Source organism: Loxodonta africana, chromosome X (assembly GCF_030014295.1).
Source record: "Loxodonta africana isolate mLoxAfr1 chromosome X, mLoxAfr1.hap2, whole genome shotgun sequence".
Taxonomy (NCBI): Eukaryota; Metazoa; Chordata; class Mammalia; order Proboscidea; family Elephantidae; genus Loxodonta; species Loxodonta africana.
Window position 1 is genome coordinate 121518000 of NC_087369.1, and position 21878 is coordinate 121539877.

At 45.2% G+C, this 21878-nt stretch overlaps 1 protein-coding gene across 2 annotated transcripts in view; it reads left to right on the top strand.

Moving 5' to 3' along the window:
- DRP2 (dystrophin related protein 2) overlaps window positions 1-21878 on the top strand; it is a 43056-nt gene that overhangs the window by 14911 nt on the left and 6267 nt on the right. For both annotated transcript variants that reach the window (XM_010601384.3, XM_010601386.3), the window contains exons 3-16: window positions 2586-2749; window positions 4090-4246; window positions 6436-6556; window positions 8725-8993; window positions 9392-9538; window positions 9989-10067; window positions 12032-12092; window positions 12402-12463; window positions 13907-13981; window positions 15876-16077; window positions 16280-16365; window positions 18493-18650; window positions 19007-19173; window positions 21116-21227. In XM_010601384.3, coding sequence (XP_010599686.1) covers window positions 2586-2749; window positions 4090-4246; window positions 6436-6556; window positions 8725-8993; window positions 9392-9538; window positions 9989-10067; window positions 12032-12092; window positions 12402-12463; window positions 13907-13981; window positions 15876-16077; window positions 16280-16365; window positions 18493-18650; window positions 19007-19173; window positions 21116-21227 — 1860 coding nt within the window. The remainder of the gene's footprint in view (window positions 1-2585; window positions 2750-4089; window positions 4247-6435; window positions 6557-8724; window positions 8994-9391; window positions 9539-9988; window positions 10068-12031; window positions 12093-12401; window positions 12464-13906; window positions 13982-15875; window positions 16078-16279; window positions 16366-18492; window positions 18651-19006; window positions 19174-21115; window positions 21228-21878) is intronic.

A 21878-nucleotide genomic window follows, 5' to 3' on the forward strand; every position in this document is an offset into this window, starting at 1 on the left:
GAGAGGCCCTGCCCCTCAGGCCAGTGGCTATGGGAATGCTCCCTCTGCCCTGCCCAAGGCAGCACAGGCAGGGCATGGGAGCCTCCCTGGCACTAGATTCTTGCATTGAGGTACAGGTTCCATTTTCCCATCTCTCTCCTCTGCAGAGGTCCAAGGAGAAGCCCATAGACCACCCATCTCCCTCTGGCCTCAGAGGGCAGCAAAAGGTTGGGAGGATATGGCTCTCCCTCCTCTCCTCTCCTCTTTGCCTCCCAAAGGCAGAGCAAGACAGACCCTCATTTTCACGCAGTGGACCCTGATGAATCTTCTGGCCCCTGCACTCATCTGAGGATAATCAAAATTAGACAGCTTCTGCTGCCCCAGTTTCCCAATCCTGCCATCCCACGGCTCTGCTCCCAGGTGTGCCACACGCATTCCTCACTGCCTCTGGGGACCCTTGTTGTTACTGGTTGTGTCAAGTTGATTCTGACTCATGGTGACCCCACGTATGCGAAGTAGAACTACTGTTCCATAGGGTTTTCAATGGCTATGACCTTTCGGAAATAGATATCCAGGCCTCTCTTCCGAGGTGCCTCTGGGTAGGTTTGAACTGCCAACTTTTCAGCTAGGAGCTGAGGGCTTAACTGACACTTCAACCTAGGTGTATTTCTCAAGCCCATCCTCTGGCCGGACCTTGGGAAAATTGCCTATCAAAGATTGTCACCCAAATGGTCTGACCCTTTCCTCCACCTCAGGAGAGGGGTGGACTTGGAGACAGAGTGAGTCCTTTGTGTCTTCCATGGAAAGGAAAAAGAAACCAACAGAAGCTACCTCTACATGCCTCTCCTCAGCACCATGGAATGCCCAGTCCCACTCCCACCATCCTTGCCAGCCTGGGAGGGCCATCCTGGCCCCGGTGTGGCGGGCCCAGTTGGGAGAGAGCTGGAATTCCCCAGGAACAAAGCTCTGATTCACGGGCCAAACCCTGACATAGCCGCCCCCTCCAGATTCCTGGGGGGTCAGTAAACAAACAGGATGACAGCTCCCACCTCCTGGCCTGGCTCAGCTCTGCCTGCACTTACTGTGCTGGCTTGCTCAGAGCCTGGCAGGACTCTGCCTGCAGCTCACCGGGCATTGGGCCGGGCAGGATTGCGGGATAATCATGGAGCTGCCCGATCCTGCAATGGAGCTCCCAGACAGCACAGGTAGGGTCAGCTCATGGGTCTCCCCACCCACCCAAGAGAGCACTTGAGTTCAAAGCTTTGCCCCAGATGGTGAAGGGAAGCTGGCTAGGCTGCCCCAGTAGGCAGACATGCACAGGCCCTGAGCTTGGCCGGTCTCACACCCTCACTTCCCTTTCTATTTGTGGCTGAGGGCTGTGGTTTTCTTGGGATGATTGGCTTCCTGAATTGCCTGGAAAGGAGTCTTGTATGGGGAAGAAGTATGTTTTGGGGTAAAGGGGAGACTAGAGGAGTGTCAACCCCGAGCAGAGCGATTTTCTTTCCATGAGAAGGCAAACAGGTAGATAGGTGGGCAGGCAGGCATGTGGTTCCCTCTTTCACACTCCTCTTCCTTCCATCCCCTACTACCCATTCCCCCAAATCCCACAATGCCCCATAGGGCCCTACCAATGCCAGGGAGAGCAAGTGATGAGCTATATGAGCTTGAGGGTCCAAGACTAGGCTTTGGCAGGCTCCATGGCTGTTCCAAGGAGCCCTGGTGGCACAAACAGTTAAGTGCTCAATGGCTAAGTGAAAGGTTGGTGGTTTCAATCCACCCAGAGGCTCCACGGGAGAAAGACCTGGCAATCTGCTCCCATAAAGATCATAGCCAAGAAAACCCTATGGGGCAGTTCTACTCTGTAACATGGGGTCGCCATGACTTGGAATTGACTTGACGGCACCTAACAACAGCATAGCTTGTCCTCTTAGCTGCCGATTCTAGGCAGAGTACTTTGGAGATCAGGGTCAAAAAATGCTGCTTTAGCCAGCCCTTTCTCAGTCCATGGAGGATGATCCGTGCTCTTTAGGACTATTTCCAGGGTTCCTGACTGGTGGTGGGAAATGGTAGGGAAGGGAGGAAGGGACATCAAGGCCTAGGTCCAGTTGGGAAGTAGGACATCTACTACTGATAGCTCTCTCTGGCTAGTCTACTTCCTCCCTGAATCTTTATGGGGCAGCCCCTCAGCTTTCTTTTCTAGAAGGTTGGGTAAACTGTAGGACCCTAAGGTATGAGCCTACAGCTCACCTTGAGGGAAATGGCTTATCAATTGGCAGTGATTGGGTAATCCTGAACAGTTGCTTACCTAAGCAAGTACTGCCAGGATCCCATCTGGGCAGTAGTCACTGACAGAACTTACAATTATAAGAGTAGTAGTAATAAAAGTAGTTAGCAGTTACATGTGACTGATCTTTACCAAGAGAGGACCTGGCACCCCCTCCCCTCTGAACACACACATAGAGAGTAGGATTTCTGAGCTCTCACACAAGCCCATCTCTCTCCCCTTGTTCACCATTGTTCTACCCTTGGCTTGACACAGACCAGGGTGTGGCACACTCTAGGGATCATAGCTGTCTGTGTGCTTGGATGTCTGTGTTTCTGTCCAGGTTAGAGCTGCTACCACTGCCCCTGTGCCTCCTCAGGATGGTGCTGGGGTTCCCTGCCTAAGCCCAAAGCTGTTTAACGGGTCTATTGGTGCCTCTGGACCCCTGGAATCAGCAGCCATGAATCTGTGTTGGAATGAAATAAAAAAGAAGTCTCACAACCTCCGGTAAGGCTTGACCCCTAGAAATAGGGGCCTTAGGGAACTGGCTTGGACAATGTTGGGCTCCTTTTGCTGCTGCACTTGCTTTCTCCTCTCAGCCTGCGCATCAACCTTTCCCCAACTTCTCCATCTGTTTCTCTCTCCTTTCCTTTTCTGGCACTGGGGAAAGCTCCCTGGGTTGGAAGTCAGGAGATTTGGGTTTCAGCCCCAATTTTAAGTAGCTGTGTTACCTTGGATAATTCATTTGAGTTCTTTGAATTTTAGCTTCTGCTTTTTTTCTTTTTTAAGAAAAAAAGATGAGTGGAGGAATAGTATCTGTCTTAAGTACCTCATGGTGTTGTGGTGAAGATTCAAATAAGATATGAAAATGCTTTGTAAACTTAAAAGTCCTGATGTATAAACGAAGGACATGATTAGTCCCTCCTCCTCTTTTTCTCATAACTGCCCTCCATCTCGGTAGGTCTCAACTGCTTTCCTTCCTGTTTTTTTATGCCTTCCACTCGCATCTGTTGATTATCACCCCTAAGCTAAGGGCAACTCAGTAAGAGTCTGAAGGAAGTTTCTATATTAGTTGCTGCTCTTTTCCCTACCCCTCTGTGCCCCCTACATCTTCCAGCCTCCTATCATCAAAGCCCAAACTCCTGGGCTCTAGTGGGGATGGGGCAGTGTAGAGAAATTGAAAGAATGTAGGCTCTGGAGTCAGACAAACCTGTGTTCAAATCATAGCTCTACTAGTGACATAACTGTGTGACCTTGGGCAAATTACTTAACCTCTCTGGGCAATAGTAGTGCCCACTTCATAAAGTTGCTGTGAGAATTCGCTGAAGCAATAATTTAGGTAAATGGCTTGGCCCAGGTGGTAGGGAGGCACTGAATATAGTTACTATCAGCTAAGGGGAATGGGTTTGATGGCTACATACAGCTTTGGCCAGTCTCCAGCTTCCTACATCTTGGGCCTCAGCTCATGGTTCATTCGTGGGGGAGGCAGACAGAGATCGTTATATGGTACACATTTTTCTCCTTCCGTATCTCAACCCTCTAGCCTATGTTGCTATCATCCATCGGGACCCTTGGGCTGCTTATATGTCTCTTCATACATGTGTGGGCAGACACACAGTCACTCAACTTGCCCTTTCCACTTAATAGCATCCTTTTCTGAGGGCAGGCTCTGAGCAGCCTCGGGATGAGTTAGGCATAATTTAAATCCTGCCAGGGCAAGAGGGGAACCAGACAGCTGTCATCCCCTAATGCTCCTGCTCAGTTTTCTACCCTTTCCAGCCTGATGCTGGGCATGCAACTGAATTAACTGAGGGCCACACAGTGACATTTTTACCCATTGTGTGCAGTGCTCGCCTAGAGGCCTTCTCAGACCACAGTGGAAAGCTTCAGCTCCCTCTCCAAGAGATTATTGACTGGCTCAGCCAAAAGGATGAAGAGTTGTCAGCTCAGCTGCCCCTCCAAGGGGATGTGGCCCTGGTGCAACAGGAGAAGGAGACACATGCGGTAGGTTCGAATTACAGAGGCCATGGTGTTTCACCTCTCAGCTGGCCAGGGGGGGACCCCTTCTTACTACCCTGAAAGGTACCCAGCCTCTGATTAAACTCCTAAAGTAACAGGAGGTGGTGTGCAGTCCTATTGGTTTGTGGGTATCTCTCTACAGAATAAGTCAAATCTTTCCTCCCATCAAATGTTGGACTCCTTTCAAATCTTGCCTTGATTTTTCCTGGGGACCCTGAAGGAAAATGACCATAATATAATGTTAAGCAAAAAAAAAAAAAAAAGATACAAAACTATATGTAAGTGGATCTCAATTGTATTAAAAATATATACATGTATGTGTATGTACACATATAAAACACAGGAAGGAAATACATCAAAGTGTTAACAATGATTAACCCTAGGTGATGAAATTAGAGTTGCTTTTCATTTTCTTCTTCATATTTTTCTGAAATTCCTAAGATTCCTGTGACATACATTACCTTTATAATCAGAAAATAACAACAAATATTTTTAAATGAATGCAGAATGGAAAACAATATGGCAAGAAAATAAACACACTATAACTACATGCCACAGCATGAATGAATCCTACAGATAGTATGTTGAATGAAAAAGAGCCATATACAAAAAGAATACATACTGCAAGATTCTATTTATATAAAGTTCATAAACAGGCAACAGTAATCAGTAGTGTCATAAGTCAGAATAGTGGTTACCTTTGGGGGTAAGCGGTCCCTAGGTGGTACAAAACGGTTAGCATGCTCAGCTGCTAAGCAAAAGGTTGGAATTTCAAGTCCACCCAGAGGCACTTTGGAAGAAAGGCCTAGCAATCTAGTTCCAAAAAGGATCTTTTGAAAACCCTATGGAACACAGTTCTTCTCTGACACACATGGGGGTCACCATGAGTTGCAGTCTACTTCGCAGCAACAGGTTTTCTTTTTTGGGGGGAAGGTGGTAAAGGATGGGATAGGAGTCCCTGGGTGGTGCAATTGATTAAGCACTCAACTACTAACTGGAAGGTTGTTAGTTCAAACTCACCCACAGGTTCTTTGGAAGAAAGGCCTGGTGATCTGCTTCTGAAAGGTCACAGCCATTGAAAACCCTACGGAGCACAGTTCTACTCTACACACATGGGATTGCCATGAGTCAGAATCAACTCGACGGCAACTGGTTTTTGTTGTCGTTGTTTAAGGATATGACAGTGCCTAGAAGGAGGCATGAGGGGGCCTCCTGGGATGCTGGTAGAGTGCTGTTTCTTGATATCAGTACTGGTTACACAGATGGAATCACTTTATGAAAATCCGTCAAGATGTACACTTAATGATTTGTGTACTTTTTCTATGTATATTTCAACAAAAGTTTAATTAAAAAATTAACACGAATCCTGCCCATCCTGGTTTTGATTTCTCTAAGCTCCTTACAGGGGACGTTCTGAGTCCTCTAGAGAACCAAAATTCCCAGCCCAAGATCCCCACACTTCTCTCTACCCTGTGGCATAGAACAACAACAGCAACAGCAGCAGCAACAACAATAACAACAACAACCAAAAAAAAATAGTTGCTGTCGAGTCAATTCCAACACATGGTGACCACACGTGGTGCAGAGTAAAACTGTGCTCCATAGGGTTTTCATGGCTGTGACCTTTCAGGAGCAGACCATCAGGCCTTTGCTCTGAGGTGCCTCTGGGTGGGTTCAAACCACCAACCTTTTGGTTACTAGTCAAGCACTTAACCATTTGTGTCACCCAGGGACTCGCCCAGTGGCATAGACAGACCCATTTCAAACTAAATCCTTCCAGTGTCAGGAATTTATTCCCCTGCCTATAGGAAGGACGAGGAGCCTTGGTTGTGGTTAAGCGCTCGGCTGCTAACTGAAAGGTTGGTAGTTTGAACCCCCCAGCCACTCCCCGGTAGAAAGATGTGTCAGTCTGCTTCTGTAAAGATTTACAGCCTTGGAAACCCTATAGGGCAGTTCTACTCTGTCCTGTAGTGCCGCTATGAGTTGGAATTGACTCGACGGCAATGGGTTATAGGAAGGACTAAACCTCTTTTTTTCTGGATAGTGCAAAAACACAGGATAGTGCCAAAGGATCAAGTCGCACTGAAGAGAAGAAAGGTTGTCAATTGCAGGAGGAAATTTAGAGTGATTGAAAGACTTCCTTTCCCTGTTGACCATGTTGCTAACCTTCACAGGCCTTTATGGAAGAAGTCAAGGCTCGGGGTCCCTATATCTACTCTGTACTAGAGTCAGCTCAGGCCTTCCTGTCCCAGCACCCATTTGAAGAATTAGAGGAGCCTCGTTCTGAGAGTAAAGGTGGGTATCTTCCTCTCTTCCCCCTTCTTGATCTATGTACCACTAAACACCTTCCTGCCTTCACCAAACTCATTTTCTCAGCAGTTACCTAGAAGGGTAATTTTCTCCTTGCAGTCCAAAGTTGGGAGGTGCAAGATTCATAAAAAAAAAAAAAATACTGCAAGAAAAAGCAAAGGGAACAGAGTCTGGACTGGGGTGACCAGCATGTGGCCCAAAGCTGTATGTGGCTCTCTGGAGCATCGTGTGTGGCCTTTTAATCCTACATGAAAAAGAAAAAAGGCTCAAACGAATTGAACTGACTCAGTGAATAAAAAGAGTAGTATAGTATTGTCCTTCAAAAGACATGCTGCTTTATTCCAATGTAAAGAGACAAGTATCAATGCTCTCATCGATCAGCAAATAAGAGACCATTTATAAAATAAAAAAAAAAAATTTTGCTGGAGTATTTTTTTTTTAATTTTTGGTTAATACAGAGTTAACAAAACATTTGCCATTTCAATAATCTTCACATATACAATTTAGTGATATTAAATGTCTTCATCATGTTGTTCAACCATCACCATTAGCTGTTCCTGAATTTTCCATCACCCTTAACAGAAGCTCAATGTCCCCTAAGGATTGGGTATAAGACCTTTTTAAAATCTAAAAAGTTAGATAATCACATATGCAAGGAAAGGTGACTGTGGCTCTTTGATACTGACCCTGGTGACTTCTGGCTCCTTCCCTTAGTGGAGTGGGCCACTCTAGGTTTAGATTCTAAGAAGGCAGCAGGGTAGGATTCCTAGTGACTAGGTCTGAGTATTGGCCCACAAGCGTTCTCCTCCAGAAAAGGGTCCTCAACCTTTAGAGAGAGACTATGAACAGGGCCTGGAAGGACTTTTCATTAAGGAGCCCTTTGTCAATGCTGTTTACCCTCAGCTTACTTCTAGCCCCTCAGCAAGAGAGCTCGTGTTCAACGTGCTGTGCAATAAGCCTCAGACAGGATAAGCTCAAGAGAAAGCAGGGGCAATTCAAGTTAGCCTGGGGCTTTCAATCTGCTTCTGAGGGGAGATCTAAGGGAGGTGGAGGAAACCTACAAACTAGAAGACTAGTTGGAAAAAAAGTTGGGCAAGTTGTACTAACCTCTTCTTGGCTGAGCCTTCATAAAATGTCTCCCTCCTTTGGATTGACATGGGCAGCGGACACTAATGCAAAATCATATCCTAGGGTCATGTGAATATGACTTTGGATACCCCTTAAAATATTTGACTATTTACCTTGCTTTTTTTTTTTTTAAGAATACAGGCAAATCCTCATGATAGGCCTACCCACTGCCGTCCAGTCGATTCCGACTCATAGCGACTTATAGGACAGAGTAGAGCTGCTCCATAGGGCTTCCAAGGAGCGCCTCATGGGCTCAAACTGTCGACCTTTTGGTTAGCAGCTGTAGCTTTTAACCACTAGGTCACCAGGGTTTTCCCTCAAGATATAGTAAGTAGAAAAAAGTATATAAAATAATGTGGTATCGGGACTGTGATGGTAGATACACAAACTTACATATGCAATAAAATGGTGTAGAACAAAATACACCGTGGTGGCGTAATGGTTAAGAGCTACAGCTGCTGACCAAAAAGGTAGCCAGTTCAAATCCACCCGGCACTTCTTGGAAACCGTGTGGGGCAGTTCTACTCAACGACAACTTTTTTTTTTTTAAATCGGAATCAACCCAATAGCAACAGGTTTTTTTGTTTTTTAAATACACACACAAATGAATACAAGTGAAACTGGGAAACTGAATGAGATTGGTGGGTTGTGCCAATGTCAATATCCTGGTCATCATATTGTACGATAGTTTTGTAAGACGCTACCATTTCGGGAAAGTGGATAAAAGGTTCATGGGATCTCTCTGTATTATTTCTTACAACTGCATGTGAATCTACAATTATCTCAAAATAAAAAGTTTAATTAAAAACCAATCTGAAATTAAACTGAATATGCAAAAAAAACCTCAATCACAGAAAAACGTGTATTTGTATGTGTACGGTTAGATACACCGGACAAATGTATGCGCGCATGCGTGTGCATGTGCGCGCGCACGTACACACATAAAGGGCAGTCTTTGTCTTTTCCTGGCTCCCGACTTACTATTGCCTGGTTGGCCTGACCTGGCTTCCTGCCTTCTCTTGTAGATACCTCCCCCAGACAACGGATTCAGAATCTTAGCCGCTTTGTGTGGAAGCAGGCGACAGTGGCCAGTGAACTATGGGAGAAGCTGACAGCGCGCTGTGTGGACCAGCACCGACACATCGAGCTTACACTGGAGCAGCTGTTGGAGATCCAAGGGGCAATGGAAGAATTAAGCACTACTCTGATCCAGGCTGAGGGAGTCCGAGCTACATGGGAGCCCATTGGGGATCTCTTCATTGATTCACTCCCGGAACACATCCAGGCTATTAAGGTACCCAGGTCCTCCTTACCTGGCTACAGTTAACTGTGAGACCTAATGCTCTTCCCAGACCCTGACAATGTTCCTGCTGCTGAGACTCCATTGTCAGCCTGTTCTACAACTGAGCCTCCCTTAGTTTGTGCTGCTGAATTTGGGGACTGGTTTGGCTGTGGAGTCTCCTCTCTTCTTCTTTTGTCTTCTCTTTCCCTGGTGTTTTCTGAGAGGAGGGGCGGGAGACGGTAAGGACAGTGGCCACCCACACCTTAGTCCAGTTGCCCTAATAGGCAAGTGCCTAGGTTGTGTTGTTGAAACAAAACCTCTGGGTAAGGAGGGAGGAGTTTAAGGGAATGACTAATGGTTCTTCCTTCCCATTCTCTGTCTCCTGTGTGACTCGGGTTCTGCTTGTACAGCTATTCAGAGAAGAATTCTCCCCCATGAAAGATGGAGTGAAGCTGGTGAATGATCTTGCCCACCAACTTGCTATTTCTGATGTGCACTTGTCAATGGAGAATTCTCGGGCTCTGGAGCAGATCAACGTCCGGTGGAAACAGCTACAGGTAGAAGAGCACCCTGGAGTGAGCCATGAGGAAGAGCCTCTAGACTTGGGGGAGGGGAAGCTTCTCTAGGCACAAAGTAAATGCTGGGGGTATTGAAATGGGACCTACATGGGAAAAGGGGAGTAGAGAATTTGGGGCAGGGGAACAGGACTCTTAACCTCTAAGCTTTAGGGAGTGATTGAAATGAATCAGTGAGAGGGGTCTGTCTAGATTTGGGCATTCAGGGTAGACAGGGGCAAATGAAGAGTGACGATGGCCAGAATTAAGGATATTTTTCTCTGACCCTTGGAGTACTATGGGGGGGAGAGGGGTTGGATGATGGCAGCAAGAGCTGTAACTGGAGAAAAGCCTGTCTATGAGGAAGTTCATGAAGACACCTGGAGGTGCCTAGAAATCCCACGCTAAATTCCTGGAATGAATCCACTTACTTCTTATCTGTTCTTTCCACAGGTGTCAGTTAGCGAGAGGCTTAAGCAGCTCCAGGATGCCCACCGGGACTTTGGGCCAGGATCACAGCATTTCCTCTCCTGTACGTGAGCCAAACTGGATTTTACTTACAGAACCTCAACCACCTTCCAAGAGAGTCTGCTGTTGTCCCTTGGGGGCCTGGTGGGATCTCAGTATACCTTGGCATCCAAGAAGCAGAAAGGATAAAGCAGTGTAGTATAGTGGTTAACAGGCTCACAAATCAGATAGATCTATGTCTGAGTCATAGCTCCTCAACTTACTAGCTGTGCGAGCATGGAAAAGTAGCTTAACCTTTCTGGGCCTCAATTTTCCCGTCTGAAAAAAAGAGGACAAGGGCATTTTCTAGCTCATAGGGTTATAAATTAAATGACTTTATTTGTTAAACAATATTTATTGAGGGTTGACTATGGGCCAGGTACTGTTCTAGGCACAGTGAGCAAAGCAGACAAAAATCCTTAGACTTGTAGTGCTTACATTCTAGTGAGGGAAGCCAAACAATAAACAAATAAGTAAAAATATATCTATAACATCAATTGGTGACGAGTGCTATGGAAAAAATTAAAGCGGGGAAGTCATGAATAGGGAGTGCTGGACTTAAGGTGGGAGGCATTGTAATTTTGAATAGGATAGTTAAGAAAGGCCTCGCTGAGAGGGTGACAATTGAGCAGAAGCCTAAAGGAGGTGAAGGAATGCATCATGTAGATACCTGAGGGAAGAGCATAAAAGGCAGCGGGAACAGCAGCTTCTAAGACCTTAAGGCAGGGGCATGCCTAAGGAACAGCCAGGAGGCTGGTATGGAAGTGAGCAAGGAGGAAAAGAAGTGATGAGGTCAGAATGGTAGCAGGAGGTTCAGAGCATGGAGGGCCTTGGAGGCTATGGTAAGAACTTCAGATTTTATTCTGAATGGAATAGAGAACCTTTGGAGGGGTTTGAGCCAAGGGGTAGCATGACCTGACTTACATTTTAACAGAGTCAGTGTGTTGAGAATAGATTTTGGGGGAGTAAGAGTGGAAGCAGGGAGACCTGTTAGAAGGCCTACTGAAATAATCCAGGTAAAGGATTATGGTGGCTCAGACCAGGGTGGTAGCAGTGGAGATCATGAGAACACAACCAGTAACAAGTTGCTGTTGAGTCAATTCTGACTCGTGGTGACCCCATGTGTGTCAGAGTATCTATAGGGTTTTCAATGGCTGAGTTTTCAGAAGTAGATTGCCAGGCCTTTCTTCTGAGATGCCACTGGGTGAATTCAAACTGCCAACCTTTGGGTTAACAACTGAGCGCATTAACCATTTGCATTACCCAGGGACTCCAATGAGAATATCCAGATGAAAATGAGCTATGCGCACAAAGCGTTTAGCATAGTATCTAGCACGTAGTAGAAGCTCAAGAAATATTAACTGAGACATTTATTATCACTATTATAATCACTGGCATGCAGCTATACCTGCAGAGGACTCTTGTAACCAGGGAAACTGCAAACCAGGAGATTGGCCAGGTAACTTGGGCCTCTCTTGGAACATTCAGAAGATAAAGACTTGGGGCAGAGAGAGGCATGCTTTTCCAGAGCTCCTTAGCAGAGAGAGCAATGGGCAGTACCAGTTATTATTGTCCCACAGGACTGAGAAGCTTATCTTTCTGAGGGAAGGGCTTTGAGTCCCATGAGGAAAGTGGGGTCCATTTCACATCCACAGCCACCCTCTAGCTGCCTGCAATTGAATGGGTAGAGACAGCAACCTGCTTAGGGAGAGAATTAGGAGGATGGCCAAGGTCAGGTATTCCTGTACCTGCCCTTGACAAGTCTCTGCTATGTTAGGGTATCAGTGACAATCTCTTCATCCCTTGCTCTATAACATAAGAGAGAGAAATTTGTTCATTAAAAGTTTTGCTCCACTCTCAGGGGCAGTGAGAATCAGACATCCTCTTTGGACTTGGCCATCTCTTTGGGAGGAGAGAGTATGGTAATGGCCAGAGGCCTAAAGAGCTTTAGTGGCCAGCTTTCTTTCTCCTTCTCTTCTATCTTACCAGCCTCCGTCCAGGTTCCCTGGGAAAGAGCAATTTCACCCAACAAAGTTCCCTACTACATCAAGTGAGTGACCATCTGAATCAGAAGCGGGTCAGTCACCTCCCCACCCCTTCCCTCACCTGTCTTTTTTCTGCCTGTCCCTGTCACTCCTTGTCTGTTGGGATTCCTCCGTCCAGTCCAGTTTTTCCTTCTACTCATCTCAAGAGCTCAAAATTCTACCTGGGTAAAGGTGAATCCCTTGGGCTTTGAGATCTTTAGGGTTCACCCTCAGATCCTGCAACTTCTTGCATCCAATCTATCACAAAGTGATGTGTGTGTTGGTGGGGAGGAAGGTGGTGTGTACCCTGGTGCTATTGATGCTTTTGTTTGTAGCCATCAGGCCCAGACCACATGCTGGGACCATCCCAAGATGACTGAGTTATACCAAACCCTAGGTAAGAATGTGGAGGTTCCTGTACAGGGTGGGAATATATATAGATGCCTTTGTCCTGTAAGAGTACAAGGGAATTCCATTTAACAAGCAGTGAAGGTGGAACTAAGTGCCTTGTCCTTTCCTCCAACAGCCTTACTCCTTTTGCCTTCTGCATCTCACTTAACTGGGGCTCTACATTTTCCCCTGGACCATTTTATCATCATGTTAGGAAATTAGGCTTATAGATGTGAAGTCTCACCCTCTTTGAAAGACACTGCCAGGGCTGCAATGATTGTGCCTTTTTTTGGCTACTAATAGGGTCTCACCATTATGTTGCAAATGTTATCCATGTTGATGAATGTGACTAATAGTTCATTCATTTCCACTGCTCTAGAGTGTTCCATTGGATATGCCATATTTTATGTAGCCATTCTACTGTTGGTGGACATTTGGCTTATTTCTAGTTTGGAGCTAATAAGAACAAGGCTAGTAAGAAGTTCTTACACTTGTCTTCTGGTGCACTTGTACAAGAATTTCTCCAGGGCATGTTCTTCAGGCTACAGGTCATAAAATCATTTCAGTATGTTGTGATGGCATTTTAAAAAATTGAAAAAGACTAGGAAATATGGAAGTGCAACAGATACGTAGCAGGAGTCATACTCAATATTAATTTTGTAATGTTCTTAAGTTTATCAAATCTAGTTAGGTATTGTTTCCTGAAATGTTTGTTTCAGTTGTTTATGTGCACATGTACAGGTATGTGTTTGTATATGTACTGGGTCATGATATAAAATGATAATGAGTTTCTTACTATGAGTCTTGGTTAAAAATGTTTGAAAATCACTGCTCTAGGAAAGATAGCTAGCTGGATTGTAGGATATGTGAATGTGAAGTTTTACTAGTAATATCAAATTCTTTTCCAAACTGATTGTGTTAATTTACAATTCCACCAGCAGTTCTCATTGATCCACATTATTACTGACAACTTTTGTTTTTTTGCCAATCTAAACCAAAACCAAAGCTGTTGCTATTGAGTCGATTCTGACTCATAGTGACCCTACAGGACAGAGTAGAATGGCCCCATAGGGTTTCCAAGAAGCAACTGGTGGATTTGAACTGCTGACCTTTTGGTTAGCAGCCGAGCTCTTAACCACGGAACCACCAGGGCTCCCTCCCCCACTCCCTAGTGGGTATAAAATGGTATTTGTGTATGTGCTGTGTTTTTTTTTTAATCAATATTTTTGAAATTATGGCAAGTATATATGTGTAACAAAACATTTGTCATTTCAACATTCTTCACATGTGCAATTTAGTGACATTAATCATGTTGTGTAACCATCACCACTATCCATTGCCAAATTATTCCATCACCCTTGGTGGTAGCTCAGTGCCCCCTAAGGAATGTTTGTTGTGGTTTTAACTTGAATTTCCCTGATTAGAGTGGGTCTCTTTCCGTTCTTTGCAGCTGATCTGAACAACATTAAGTTCTCTGCTTATCGCACTGCCATGAAGCTACGCAGAGTCCAGAAGGCACTGCGCTGTATGTATCCCACTGTGCTTCTCTTATGACCTTCACCCTACTCCTCCTATTATTCATCTGCCTGCTGTTTTCCACTTTCATCCCATCATGGTGGGAACTCTCTAAAAGCTGACAAATGTTGGCTGTGGACACCTGCTCTTTTCAGGGCCCCTCTACTCTCCCCCAACCCCAGGTTCCCAAAGTAACCCCAAGGCCTTCCTCCTCCTGTCGCTTTTTCTCTGCCTAATGTGGATAATCAAGTAACTGCTCTGTGGCAGAAAGTATCCCAGCCCATGATTTGGAGTCACTAGGGGCTTGTGTTCTTTTGCCATTTGGGGGTTATTGGATGTATCAGCAGAATTGTTGAGTAAATGCCAGTGGTTAGGGGATGAAGTGGCTGCAAACATAATGTGGCTTCTGGCCTTTCTCAGGGAAACTGTCCATTAAAGCTTCCTTGCCCAGCCATGCCTGGCTAGGATGATTTCAGCATTGAAGCTAATATAAAAAGCTTCACATTTACTCAGTCATACTTGAGACTTGGTAGCCAGTGTCTACCTTCTCAGAACAAAGTTCAAGGACAAACCTAGTTTTGGTTGAAACGTATAAAGACAGAGAAACTTAAAATGAGATTCAATCAAATACACACACACAAAAGTATTCTTTGATAGTTACAAGAGTGGGGAGGGAGGATGAGGGGTAATCCCTAACTAGGTAGTAGATAAGGATCAATTTCAGTGAAGGGAAGGACAATAACACAATATAGGGGAAGTCAGCACAACTGGACCAAAGCAAAAGCAAAGAAGTTTTCTAGACACATCCAAACACTTTGAGGGACAGAGTAGCTGGGGCTGGGGCCTGGCGACCATAGTCTTAGGGGATATCTACGTCAGTTGGCATAACATAGTTTATAATATAAAGAAAATGTTCTACATTCCACTTCGATGAGTAGCGTCTGGGGTCTTAAAAGCTTGCAAGCGGCCATCTAAGATACATCTATTGGTCCCATCGCACTTGGAGCAAAAGAGAATGAAGAAAACCAAAGGCACAAGGAAAATACTAGCCCAAAGAACTAAAGGACCACATGAACCGCAGCCTCCACCAGCCTGAGACCAGAAGAACTAGATGGTGCCTGGCTACCACCAATGACCGCCCTGACAGGGAACACAACAGAGAGTCCTGGACAGAGCAGGAGAAAAAAGTGGAACAGAACTCAAATTCATGTAAAAAGACCAGACTTACTGATCTGACAGAGACTGGAGGAACCCGCGAAACTATGGTCCCCGGACACTCTCTTAACCCAGAACTGAAACCATTCCCGAAGCCCACTCTTCAGACAAAGATTAGACAGGACTATAAAACAAAGAATAATACATGCAAGTAAGGTGCGTCTTAGTTCATTCAGATATACAAGACCAAATGGGGAGTTCCTGTCCAAAAGCAGGATGAGAAGGAAGGAAGGGATAGAACTGGTCGAATGGACACAGGGAACCCAGGGTGGAAAGGCGGAGTGTGCTGTCACATTGTGGGGATTGCAACCAATGCCTCAAAACAATATATGTATAAATTTTTGAATGAGAAATTAACTTGGGCTGTAAACCTTCACCTAAAGGACAATTAAAAAAAAGAGAGAGAGAATTTAGTCACTTGGAAGTTAATACACGTAGGAGATGAGTTAACTCACATCCCACCATCTTCTTGAAAATGATGTCAAATAAAGAACATACAGGTATAGAAACATCTTAGGTTAATTTATGGGGTCTTTTCTGCCTTCCCTCTCCTTGAGTTGAGGGTCTTGGTAAAGGATGAATTTGGTCTGAATGAGTCAAATTTGATGACAATGATGGCCTTGTCTCCTTGTCTAACCCCTGAGGTTCTCTTTTTGGCTATATTTTTCCCTCTTTCTTTTCTTTTCCAGTGGACCTTGTAACTTTAACCACAGCCCTGGATATCTTCAATGAGCATGATCTACAGGCCAGTGAGCATGTGATGGATGTAGTGGAGGTCATTCACTGCCTCACTGCCTTATATGAACGATTGGAGGAGGAAAGAGGCATCTTGGTCAATGTGCCACTCTGTGTGGACATGAGCCTCAACTGGCTCCTCAATGTTTTTGATAGGTGAGGTCTTTCTGTCCTGGGAGTCTCCAGTATGAAATTCAGTGGCACACCCTAGAATGGGCATGGTGGGAAGAAGTTGCTCCCATGGTAGACCAGGACCCAGCTCAGCTTGGGACATGGTCGGCACAGAGCCTTGCTGGGAAAAAGACGGCCAAGATGTTAACTTTTTACATGTATTCTCAGTCTCTTCTTTTAAACCTAGTGGTCGCAGTGGAAAGATGCGGGCATTGTCCTTTAAGACTGGGATTGCATGCCTGTGTGGCACAGAAGTGAAGGAAAAACTTCAGTGTGAGTACAACCCCAAAGTCTGGAGTGGTGTTGGGTGGAGGGAGAGGTGTTGTGGGGAGGAGCGAGGGTGTAAGGTAAGCAGACAGTAGTTTCTATGACTCAGTAGAGGGCTACTTGGACTACCTTGTGATGCTTCCTGGTCAAGGCTATTGAAAAGAACCCATAGCAGCCAAAGACTAAGGTGGGCCTAAGACCTGTTATTCCCAGTGTCATCCCAAGGGTTTTTTTTTTTTTTTTTTTGCCCCTGATTTAAGACTTGGTCAGGATCTTAGTTGGCTTCCTGGAGTACCTAGGGCCATGACTTTCTAGTTCATTCACCCTTGGCCTATCAAGTGTAGCCCTATCCCAGACTGAAACTGAAGCCATGTCACACTTTCTGCTGGAGACTTATGTGGTTACACGGGCAGGGTGCAGTAATCCACGTTATCTGGGAGGTGGACAGTATGTATGTAATTATGTAGTTTCTAACCTCTATGGTTTACAGTACCTTTGCTTTCCTCCTCATCCTCCATCCTTTGTGCACTCTGTACTTGTCTCCTACACCATTATTTGTTGTTGAGTGCATGTGTGTTGACCACTGTGCTAAATGTGGCGAATACTGGGTTAAATTAGATATGGTCCCTGCCTCATGTGGTTTATAGTTCAGAAAAGGAGGCAGAAGAACACAGAGAGCATTAAAAAAGTGCTAATTAGAATAATCTGAATGACAAAGGATGTGTACTACATGAGATCAAAGAAGAGAGATGACAGTGGCCTGGGAAAACTTTACAGGAATGGGGACTTTTCAAAGCATATTCGTAGCTAGGACCTCAGTTATGTTTCCCAACATTCCTTTGAGATGGGATGGACAGTGATGATTTGTCCCTAATTTACAAGTAAGGAAACTGCAACACAGAGAAGTTCATGACTTAACCAAGGTTTTACAAGCTAGTTAGTAATGGAGCTAGAACTAAAGCCCAGGCTCTCCGCCTTCCACTTGTCCATATTTTCTTAGCCCTCAGTGAGGTATGAAGCAAACAGACAATAACCTCTGGAGACAGATTTTCTAAGCTAGAGTGGGATGCGGGGGGCACCCAGAATAGTAGATACAACCCATAATCAAATATAAGTATCATAGTATATTCCAGAATCACTTAGAGATAATTTTAGATTATCAAATGCTTTGAATCATCTTCTCTTTCTAGATTATCCATTCTAGTATTTCCTTCTCTTTGTGTGGATAATTGAGAGATGACTGCAATATCAGACTAAATGAGCTACATGAACAGGAGTGGATAGGGCAGTCTGACTGGGACTCATGTTCAGGCACCCCTGAATCCCACACGGCCTCAGCTTGCTTCTTAAGGAATTCGTTTTCCCAGCAGTGTCATACCTGTGTCTGGCACTGCTCTCACACACAGCTCTCTCTGTATTCTTCTCTCTCTCTCTCCTCCCTCTCTTCCTGATGCTTTCTCTGTGTCTGTCTCACTTTTCTCTCTGAATTCAAAAATGCTCATTTGAGAACTCCAGGGCTTCTAGAAGGTCAGGGATGGACTTCTAGGTATTCCAGTTCCAAAAGCCATTAGTTAACCCTTTGGTGGCCCAGTTATTTTCTGCTTTGAATTTTTTGTTGCTGCCATGTGCTTTCATTAATGGAAGCATGTTGAATCATTGAGTGTGTCTGAATTTTTGGTAGGTAGTATGGATTTTTTTTTTTGCCCTCTCCCACAAGCCTACCCTAAGTGTTTAGTGGTACATATGAAGTACCACTAATTATACCCCAGAGTCATCACTTGGGTCTGTAGGTACATATGTGTAACAAATACAAATTTTCAAAATTTCTATTTTTCTTACCAAAAATTCAGACACCCTATAAAAACAGTAATTTTCGGCACACACCCATTTCTTCAGTTTCAAACAGTCATAAATCCCTCTGCCTTGTGGCAGCATACATTGTCAGCGATTCGGCAGCTTCCCAATAAACCCCAGAGGTTGAAAAGTTCACGGTTGCTATATGTACCACTGGGCACGAAAGGGTTAAGTCTATGTGCTCTTTCCCTGTCTTCCTTTTCTGCCCTTTGTCCCCACACCATTCTCTGGCCATTACTGCATCTGGGTTGGCCATTACTTAATGGTGGGGGCCAGCAGACCTCTTCAGCCAAGTGGCCAACTCAGGCAGCCAGTGCGATCAACGCCACCTCGGTGTCCTGCTTCATGAGGCCATTCAGGTCCCCCGTCAGCTGGGCGAAGTAGCAGCCTTTGGGGGCAGCAATGTGGAACCCAGTGTCCGTAGTTGCTTCCGTTTTGTGAGTATGGAAGAAGTGAGGGGGGGAGGGAGGGAGGGAGGGAGGGAGGGAGGGAGAGTGGGAGAGAGAGAATAGAAGGGAAGGAGAGAGGACTCAGAGCTAGGCTTTTGATCTGAAGTACTCAGATGTAAGAGTTTATTGGGATGGCACAACAGGGCAGAGGGTCTCTGGGCTCTTAGGGTCAGAGTTCTTTTGGGGAGGGTGCCAGCTCAACGACGACAGGGCAGAAGGTGGAAAACTCTGGCGAATAGGCCAACTCAGGCCCTGCTGGTTTCCCTGCACCTCTGAGGACTGCTATTCTAGGGATAAGACACTTAGGGCCTCGGTCATTCCCATTGGGCTTCTTGTTTCCCTAGAGCACTGGGAAGCCAGTTATTGAAGCTTCCCAGTTCCTGGAGTGGGTCAACCTGGAGCCCCAGTCTATGGTGTGGCTGGCTGTCCTACATCGGGTCACCATTGCTGAACAAGTGAAACATCAGACCAAGTGTTCTATCTGTAGGCAGTGCCCCATCAAAGGCTTCAGGTAGGAAAAGCACTACCTGCTAGAATAATAATAGTAAACATTCCATGTTACACACAAATTGTATATTACAAAGCAATGCATTGCTTAATTATTATATAATGGCAGGTAATCAGTTATACAGGGTCCCTGGTGGCACAGTGGTTAAGCACACGGCTGCTAACTGAAAGGTCGGTGGTTCAAGCCAGCGGCTCCACGGAAGAAAGATGTGGCAGTCTGCTTCCATAAACATTTGTAGCCTTAGAAATCCTATGGGACTATTCTGCTTTATCTTTTAGGGGTACTATGAGTTGGAATCGACTGGACAGCAGTGGGTTTGGAATTGTTGTAATCCTTTATATTTGTAGAAAGTTTAACTTAAAAAACTAGCCATTATGAAATATTTGATTTTGTTTTAGTTGTATTATGAAGTCTTGCAGACCTGCAAAAATGTAAAGAGAATAATATAAAAACACCCATGGAGTGCCGGCAAATGTGTAACAACCTGCCCCCCAGAAAGAAAAAAGGAAACTTGATTTTTAGCTAAGGAACCCTGGTGGTCCAGTGGTTAAGCACTTGGCTTCTAGCCGAAAGGTTGTCCGTTCGAACCCACCAGCCGCTCCTTGGGAGAAAGATGTGGCAATCTGCTTCCGTAACGATTACAGCCTTGGAGACCCTATGGGGTGGTTCTACTCTGTCTTATCAGGTCGCTATGAGTCGGAATCGACTTGATGTCAGTGAGTTTGATTTGGTTTTTTTTTGATTTGTAGCAGTTGCTAATTTCTGTGATGTAAACACTCCCACCATGGCTGATTTCAGGCTACCAGCATGGGGTCCCTGAACACAGAGTTGAAAAGAGATGCATAGTAGCACACCATTCATAGCGTGTCTACCGTGCAGACACAATTGACATAAATCACCTCAAGAGCGTAGATCATACTCACATAATTGGAAGGTGGGGAATTTTGAGTATTTATTTCCTTTGTTTTTAATATAATTTATTTAACTGTAAGTATATATCATTTAATTTTTTTAAAAATGATGACTGTATTTAACAACTGGCAAAACTCCTGCAACTTTAACAACTGGCTCTTTTGAGCTGGTATGAGCTGGCTCCAGCACACCACAGCGTTACCCACCACGCAGCTTAAGGGGTAAAGCATTAGTAAAATACATGTGAAGCTTCCCTGATTACCTTCCCTTCTTTCCTGCATAAAGGTAACCACCATCCTGAATTTGGCTTTCATCATAAAATGATGACCTTTTTAGCTTTATAAAGCAGGAACACACACAGTCCATATAACCCCCACTGCTTTTTAGAAGATGAGCAAATAAGGCCCAGAGGTAGAATGTGACTTGCTGGAGTTCACACAGCTAATATTGCATCCTCGGGCTCCTCCCGTAAGTCTAGGCATTTCATCATTCTAGGCTATTACCTCTGGGCAGCTCAGTCAGGCTTTGGGCCTGGAGCTGAAGAACTAGTCTATATTCTATAATAATAGAGTTGTTACTGTTGTAAAGAACCCTTGGAAGTAGTTTTTAGCAACTTGCCCAGGGCTGGTAGAATAAGTTGCCTTCATATTGGAAGCGTAACTTTTCCAGGGTAAATGGTGATACCTGTGAGTCTGGACCCTTTGGGGTCCATCCTTGTTTAGAAATCTGTTTGATCTAATGAGATCTTTACCCTTGCTCCCCTCCCCTTTTTTTAAAAAAAGTGGTGAGACCATGCTATTTCCCACACTTCCCGGGGATCTGAACTTGTGATTTCATGGAGATTTATAGTTCCTAGAATAAAGGTGTTCATCTATTTGAGGACTCAGATACTGCTGTGTACGAGAGGTTGTGTGGGTTACGGCTCAGTGCCTTACCCCCTTCCAATGTGTGCATATATTTGGATGCTGGGGGAGTAAGGGGAATTGCTATGACACATTGGATTCTCTTTCCTACCACCTCTCATTTCCCCAAGGTACCGGAGTCTGAAACAATTTAACGTGGACATCTGCCAGACCTGCTTCTTGACAGGCAGGGCCAGCAAAGGCAACAAGCTACACTACCCCATCATGGAGTATTACACCCCGGTATGGAACTTCTGGACTGAGCGGGAAGGGTAGACAGCTCTCAGGCACTAGGCCCTTGACCTACTTGGCCAAGCATTGGTTAACTGTATTCTGCTATTCTTTGGGGAGCATTCTCCAAAGAGTTCTGGTGCTTCACCAGTTTGGGGGATTCAAGCCTCTCTAGTCTTTTAGCAAAGCTTCTTCATCACTGGGGCCATATCTGGCTTTAGCAGCCTAGGACACCTCAGCCATTGAAAAAGCACTCACTATTTTACTGCAGAAGAAAGTCTCAGGAAAAAGATAAGAGTGAGGCAGTACCAAGTGACTAACCTTCCATTGCTCACAGTTTTTCCTGGGCAGCTTCCTGTATCTCTCCTGTACTGGGTCACCCTCTCTGTACCTGCTAATTCATACCTGCTCCTTTGTCATTTTTTCTACCCTTTCTAGTCAGTACCACAATTTGTACTCAAATTAATTGCTCAGTTCCTTGGGCGGGGGGAAGGTATTTGCCAGTTCCACTTGCTTTTCATTGGAAACTGCCCTTCATAGTCACCTGAGCCCTTTTGCCCCCCCCCAGATTCTCCCCAGGCATAACCCCAGCTCTCTCACCTTACATCAGCATATTTCAACCTGTTTTTCCCAAATCCATCTTTCCAAACTAACATCTTTTCT